The following is a 7,892-nucleotide window of genomic DNA, read 5'->3' on the forward strand; positions in this document are numbered from 1 at the left end:
ATATATAGAGAGAGAGAGAGAGAGAGAGAGACAGAGAGAGAAAGGTGGGGAAACAAGGTGTTGGAAATATTATCTTTTATATGCTTCACACATGTTAGGAGTAACTTAATGTTTTTCATAGATAATGTGTCCTTGAAATATTTAATATCTGAAAAATTCTTTTTTTCTACGTTAATAAATGTATATTTTTGTATCGCTGATGAAGTCAGAATAAAACCGATGCATATCCGGAGTTGTCTCCTCTTTCCGCTTTTATATGGTCCATCTTGAAGTTTGCCTACTTTGGATAACAAACAAACATCATTCTTATTTCTATGATAGAATTATTTGTACTATGAACATCTCAAGAACCAATTACACCAACATTATACGAATGTTAATATAATATTATGCGAACAGGACAACATGTACGTACAAAAATACACTAATTCAATAAATATGTAACAGCACGAATAACGTGTAGATGAAGAGTACATGTGAAATGCAATAATATGCAGATACAGCAGGAAATTGAAAATGCACCGGCATGATAGCATAAGAAAATGCAATAGTATTAATTTTCAACTCTAAACATATTAGTAACACAGAAATCAGCAGTAAAACAAAAAGAAACTCATATAACAAAACATCTTTTTATTAAAAATATTTATTTTCCCTCAAAGAAATAAAATATTAGCGAATATGTTTGCGCATGTGTAAAAGTATTATGAGTATAGTCAAAATGATTAGGCTTAGTATATCACTGGTATTTTATTTTATTTTTTTCTGAACACATGAGAAGTTAAGGACGATCTTGGTGGGATGTGAACTTTGCTTACAAGATGATTTAAACCCGATATTGTAAAGAATCGGATATGGTTATCTCCCATTTCTGCTAACTCAACGATTATGGAAATGTTTCTGAACATAATTTGTACTAAACACAACGTACACACGCAAATACACGCATCAAATAAAGACACGCGCATATCTTACAGCCTTATATATACCCCTACCACTCGAATGGTTTGTAGTATTATAAGACAAAGAATGAAACCGGTAACTTTCAATGATTCTTCTTCGAATGTTTTGTATTTCACACTCTTTAGTTGTTAAAATTGAAAAAAAAAAAAAAGTATTGTCATAGCAGCAGTCTAATTTCATACACACACTATAGTTATTAAAAAGTCAAATACTTTTTAATAACGATTACATATTATCTTTAAGGCGGTGAGCTGTCAGAATCGTTAGTACGCTGGGCAAAATGCTTAGTGGCATTTCACCTGTCTTTATGTTCAAGGTTCAAATGCCGCCGGACTGGTTCGATGTAATCGATTACCCTCAAAATCGCTGGTCTTGTGCCAACATTTGAAACCAATAATGATTATACATTTTTATACGCACATATGCACAAATGTGTGTGTGCGTGCGTACATATACGCTTACATACATATATGTATGTGTTATGTACATACATACAAATATACCTACATATACATATATGTATATATGCAAATGCATATATTCACACACACACACTTATACATAAACACATTCATATACGTATATATACATGCATGCATACATATGTGTGTGCGTGTGTGTATGTATATATGTATGTATGTATGTATATATATATATATATATATATATATATATATATATATATTTACACTCGTGACGTAAAATCCTGCCATACTAATACATATACGCACACACGTTATTATATGCATATGTATGTGTGTGTCTGTCTGTGTATGTTTGTGCGTGCATCTGCGTGTGTACACATACATATACATAAATACACACACACATACGCACATTTCATTGCCTGTATCCTCATTGCAGGAACACGAACTGTGGCTGCGACGTTCCTCATCTTGTAAATCTTTTCTAACATTATCTAATATATGCTTCCGTTTTTAAGGCGTAAGGAGTGATTTGAAGGATATTTGTCGGCTAATTCTAGCAGTGTGACTGACCACGTAGTGATTTACTCATTGGCTCAACCAAAATTTTGTTTCGTGTAGCATACTGGTTTCAAATTTTGGCACAAGCCCAGCAGCTATGAGGAAGGGCTAAGTCGATTAAATCAACCCCAGTGTTCAACTGTCACTATTTTATCGACTCGGAAAGGATGAAAGGCAAAGTGGAATTTGAACTCAGAACATAAAGGCAGACGAAATACCATTAAACATTTTGCCCGGTCTGCTAAAGCTCGCCGCCCAAGGACAGTGAAATACATTGTGTTGTAAGCGCATGCACGCATGTATACATTCATGTACACATGCATACAACTATATATGTTCAGATATGTAAGTGCGTATTTATGTGTTTGTGTGTGTGTGTGTGTGTGTGTGTGTGTGTGTGTGTGTGTGTGTGTATGGATGTAAGTTTGAGTAGGTAAACATTCAAACACATCTTATTTAGACAATATACATTAAGAACAAACATATTTTTACAAGTATACAGCTACACATTGGATTGTTAATAAAACGTCATTATCAAATTTAAGTTTAAAAAATTTATAAAAGTAATTAAAAATAATTTGTAATACAGGAACGAGATCACACATTTTAGGAGAAGCGACTCTTATTTTAATCGACCTGCTATTTGACTGGTACTTTATTTATCGGCCCCGGGAACAAGTAAAAGTATATTCGATCTCAGTAGCATTGAAACTTCTAACGTTAAAGCATTTGTCATCTAGAATGCATTATAAGTAGGGTTTGAAGCTAAAACAAAAAGGAGGTGGGGAGATAATTACGTACCACAAACATTTTATCTGTCGCTCTACAGTTTCTGCCTTGTGTATTCTTGTTAACATAATAGCAAAAAAAAAAAAAAAAAAAAAAAAAAAAAAAAAAATGAGCGTTCTATATATCTTACTTAACCAGCCTGTCGGCTCATAATGAATCAATAATAATTGTATAAATGATCTCGAGTTTAATGATAATTTGTATAAATGATCTCGAGTTTAATAATAATTTTTAAATTTTAAAATTAGTTTGAGTCTTTTGAGCACCAATATTTATATTTTCTGTTCATCTTTATTCTTGTCATTCTTTCTTTAAATTAAAATCTGAATTTCTTTTAATCATAAAATCCGCATTTCTTTTAATGTTTTTCTCCTTATTACTTTCGTAGGGTTGAGAATTACTTGCGTAACTGGATTTTATTTCTGTGAAAGAGAAATGAGAAAAATTGAAAAACAAAACAAACAAAAAAAAACAACAGATCAAAACAAAGTAAAAACAACGAGAATCATTATCACAAACTTCGTCTGTAACATAACTTACTGCTTGGCTCGCAATTTCCGCTCCCCCTTTTCTTCCCTATTTGTGTGTATATGTATGCATGTACATATATATATTTCTCAAGATTATCAGCAAAGATAGAACAGAATTTTGAATCTTTATTCTGTCTACGTCTCTCTCCTTGTGTCTTTCTCTGTATCTCTCCCTCCGTCATTCCGTCCATCCGTCCGTACGTCCGTCCGTCTGTCTGTATGCATGTACAAAATATATGTATAGCATGTACACATTCTCAACAGGATCGTTAATGACATCTAGTGTTATACAATATTAATTAATGTAAAAACCATTAAATGTAGTATGGTATTACGTTAAACACCTAATAATATTGATTCAAAGTTTGACATCAGGCGAGCAATTTCGGGAGAGGGTTGAAGTCGATTACTCAACTGGCTTTGGGTAACAGAAAATGCAGGAGGATCAGTTAATTATGATTTTGTTCAACGTATTTTCCTCTCAGATTCACACACTTATTGCAGCGGTCGTACAATTTTTCTAAGTCCTATAAAAGAACTAGGAAGAGAGGGCCTCCAACCAGGCCTTTCCTCAATTCTCTTAAAGCCAGGAAATTTTCCGCTCTTTTTCATATATCCACCCAAACTATGTCCAACATAGACAGGCACAGTTATTATGGATATAGTTATGCATCATAACCATGTCTATCGTAACTATGGCCATCTTAAATGTGGCCATTCCAACTGTATCTATCCTAAGTGTATTCATTCTATGCTCGTCATAACGATGTCTCTCATAACTATGTCTATCCTATGTCCATCTTAAATATGTCTATTCTGTACCCATCTTATATCCATCCTAACAAAATTACCCCAACTATACCTATCCTAAATGTGTCCTAAATATGTCCATCTTAACCTTACTTTTCCATTTTCCACCAATCATACAAGATAGAATTACTTCAATTTGAGATTAGTATTTCCGTTTGTATTTTATTTACTTATTTTGTTTTTATCTATTCTTAATATTAAAAGAATGAATGAAACTCTTTTCAAGACTTACCGTTTTTGTTAGTGTCATCAAAGGATCCTTTTATCTGTGAATGAAATATAAAAGAAAACATTAAAAAAAAAAATGGATCATCTCAAAATACTGTAGCGAACCGAGGAAGAAATATCTTTACGTGTAGTAATAGTAGTAAGAGGAGGAGGTGTTGTAAATTTTGATTTTAGCTTTAGGTCAGGCACGTTGTAAAATGCTTATGATCATAGGTGTTCCAGCCGTGGTGACAATTTTTTCAGCTATTTACGCAAAAAGGTTTCTCAAACACATCACCCAATGTGTCTACTGAAAATGAAAACACTTCAGACCTCATTTAGTTGTTTAGGACTAACAGCAAATATTTCATTCAAATTCACTGAGATTGAAAAATACTTATAGTCTGCAACTTTGAAATCCATTTCGTCACCTGGTGTGAAACCATTACCTGGCCCTCATAAACCTTGATCTAATAAACCTCTGATTAAAGGCATTCCAGGCATGACCATCCTGAATTTTCTTGTATATCTAGGACTACACATTTTAACATGTGTTTCCTTTCGTTGTGAGACTACCAAATGTGATTTTAGGGGGTGGGGGTGGAATTCGTTATTTGTTGCAGGTCAAGCTATGACAAAGAGATTCTTTCGCTGACGCAATGATGATTCTAGTGATGATGATAGTGATTATGATGATGACAGGAAACATATACTTACAGTTTTACTCTGAGATAAGGTACTTTGCTTTGTTGATAGATACTGGGTACGGAACTTGGATTCTACGAATGCCTTTCGTAACTGGAAGTTAAATTACAAAGTAAAGATTAAACTTATCTTTCACACTACCTTACCGGTTCATATGACTTTATTTAATTATTTTGCATCCTATGGTGGGCAGTAGGTTAAAAAAATGAATTAAAAATATTTATAAGTTCGTGAAAGGAGAAACGGGCAAAGAGGGACAGTATCCGAGAAATTTGAATGCTCTTTAGCAAAGATAATGAGCAAAACACGTTCAGAGAGCTGAAGAGATTGTATAAGACTAAGAATTTTTCCTGTGATAAATTGGGGCACTTGGTACAACATGCAAACTGCTACTTAAAAGACTTAAAGGTATAGTAATTGAAACTCGCATTGTTGACCTGCAGAAAAGTACCATCGTGTATTCTACAAAAATTATATGAAAGGTTCTTGAGATTTGAGGAGACATGTCACCAAACCTCAAGATAACATTCTTACTAATTAAAGCAACGTGTAATACCTTTGGAATAACAATAAAAACAAAAAACAACAAAAATAATAATTTCGATTGATAAATTCGTACCTGGTCGTTGAAAAGACAGTAGGCAAGGAAGACGAAAAATCCCTGGAATGATAATAACAACAATAATACGCATGAATTATTAAATTGGATGCGAAAATAATTTCAGTCTACAAAAACGTAATGATATTTTATAAAACAAACTGTAGAAAATGTGATCTATGAAGACTAGATGTGTGCGGTGTTTGAGGATTTTATGAAAGCCATTAATAATATAAAGGAATAGGTATTGAAAGTTTGATACAATTTAGGCTCAACGGAACATCGTTGCTACTTTGCAGTGCTTTTCTATTCTACAAAATAATAGTGACACAAAGAGATAATGGCAGCGCGTTGTTGCTGCGTTATCCTTGGCCATTTCTATCACATCGTTTGGGTGTGAGTCTAATTCTATCCTTTTGTTTAACATTACCCTCTGGCTCTTGGAAGCGCCCAGTCTGTTGCAAATATTCGGGCAAGGTCTCCGGTAAGAAGAAGTATTAACGAAGAAACCTCAATGAGGAATATTTAAAATGTTTCAGAGAATCAAAGAATACCACAATTGTTACATTGTAGATATAGCTGACATGTCCTAATATACTCCGAATGAATTAAAAATTTATATTATCTTTTAGATTCCGAATATATTTAAATAATACTGTATCGAATAATCCTTCAGGATTTCCAAAAGAATACTCACGCTGATTATATTTTAATTAGAAAGGATTTTCAATCAAACTAATATAATCTTTAGAAACTGAAGCATCCATTGAATGCTTTCGCGCAAGGTATTGGAAAGATAATTTTTTAAGGGGCATTTTTCCAATTGCACAAATATGAAAGATTAACTGCAGAAAACGGTCTAAGGGTTTTAGGATTAAAATTTACAATTTTGTACTAAAATTGTGTGTACAACTTAAACTTAGTTTGATATTATTATTTTTAAGAATCTTACGATATCTGTCAGTTTAAAGAAAATGATATTATATTACATAAAAGAAATTTCAGGCGATATTTGTATATTGGTACATTGAAAGTGCGCGGGATCCATTCTAATGTATGTGATAATATTTCTTATGGTTTTGATATGAAACTCTACTGTACCATCCGGTACATGAATCTCTACTGTACCTCCATGTTCTTGAAGTGCTACACCATCGTCTTTTGAAATTAGAGAATTGTATTTGTATGCTACATCATTTTTTCTTTGCTGTAGGACTTGTGTTATTTCTGGTGACATTTTAGTATTTCTTCTGTTGTGTAGATTATGTGGTATCTTTGCTCCTGTACAGACTGTGTGCAATGTATTATGTGTCTTAGTGTTGGGTAGTGATAGTGTAGAGTATATTGCGTGTTATATTATTGGGAGTCAACTGCGTAGCGTGTGTATTGTGCATTAATTATATAAAACCAGTATTGTGCTGGATCACTGGGTGGTAATTATAGACTAGGTGTTGTGAGTAGATAGTGCACTGTTTGAGTTGTGCTATTGAAGTGAAAGTGTCTTGTGTAGGGTTTGTGTTGTGTCGAGCAGCGATATTTTCTGGGCTGTGTGAAAATTACCCTTGTATTGATTTTATGTTTTAGTTCATGATGTTTTCTTATACCCAGCTCTCCAATTATTGCAGTTACTGTTTTCTATTTTATGCTCCGCATCCTGTTTACTTTGATTTCAAGAGCCCTGTGCTTTAATACCTTCTCCATTCGCACCCGTGTGATATGTTGGTTAAAAAGGTGAAGATGTCTATCAGTATACATACATTTTCGTACTGTACTTGATAATGATATGGGTACGGTTTTCTTTGATCTCTGTATAAGCTTTATTAGCTATGACTCTGTTGACTATGGATAGGTCTTTACCTTGTACTGTGTTAATATCTTTTCTGATATATATATATACACATATAGTTTGAATGAGTGCTCAAAACCACATTGGTGGATAAAAATTTTTTATTTGTGAGTTAACAAGGCAACCAATAGTTTTATGTGAAGAGATTTTCACAATTTTTCAAGCGTGCCACATGGACGTGTTGGTACTCATCTCCATTTCGGATGACAATACATATATTGTAATTATTTGTGCCTAGGTATTGGTCCTGTTTAGGTAAAATACATCCTTCTGCTTTTGCTTTTAACTCAAAATAACCTTTTGACCTATAGTTGGCTTTTACTCAAGCTTACTTCTCTGTCGCGTATTGCAGAAGTGTTGACCAGCCACGGAGTTGTTTCTCATTCCCCACTTTCTTTTGAATATCTTCGAATCCCAATTTGTCTTTTTCTTTAGCAATCCTCCTCCTCCTCCTCCCC

General features: G+C 33.4%; 1 protein-coding gene across 1 annotated transcript in view; it reads right to left on the reverse strand.

Annotated features, from left to right (window-relative positions):
• Positions 1 to 630: 630 nt before the first annotated feature.
• LOC106878829 (adhesion G-protein coupled receptor D1) overlaps positions 631 to 7,892 on the reverse strand; it is a 40,645-nt gene continuing 33,383 nt past the window's right edge. The window contains exons 10-13 of the mRNA XM_014928168.2: positions 5,610 to 5,651; positions 5,003 to 5,083; positions 4,311 to 4,344; positions 631 to 3,160 (exon numbers count right to left, since the gene is read on the reverse strand). Coding sequence (XP_014783654.1) covers positions 3,039 to 3,160; positions 4,311 to 4,344; positions 5,003 to 5,083; positions 5,610 to 5,651 — 279 coding nt within the window. The 3' untranslated portion in view covers positions 631 to 3,038. The remainder of the gene's footprint in view (positions 3,161 to 4,310; positions 4,345 to 5,002; positions 5,084 to 5,609; positions 5,652 to 7,892) is intronic.

This window comes from Octopus bimaculoides, chromosome 4, assembly GCF_001194135.2.
Source record: "Octopus bimaculoides isolate UCB-OBI-ISO-001 chromosome 4, ASM119413v2, whole genome shotgun sequence".
In the NCBI taxonomy this organism is placed as follows: Eukaryota; Metazoa; Mollusca; class Cephalopoda; order Octopoda; family Octopodidae; genus Octopus; species Octopus bimaculoides.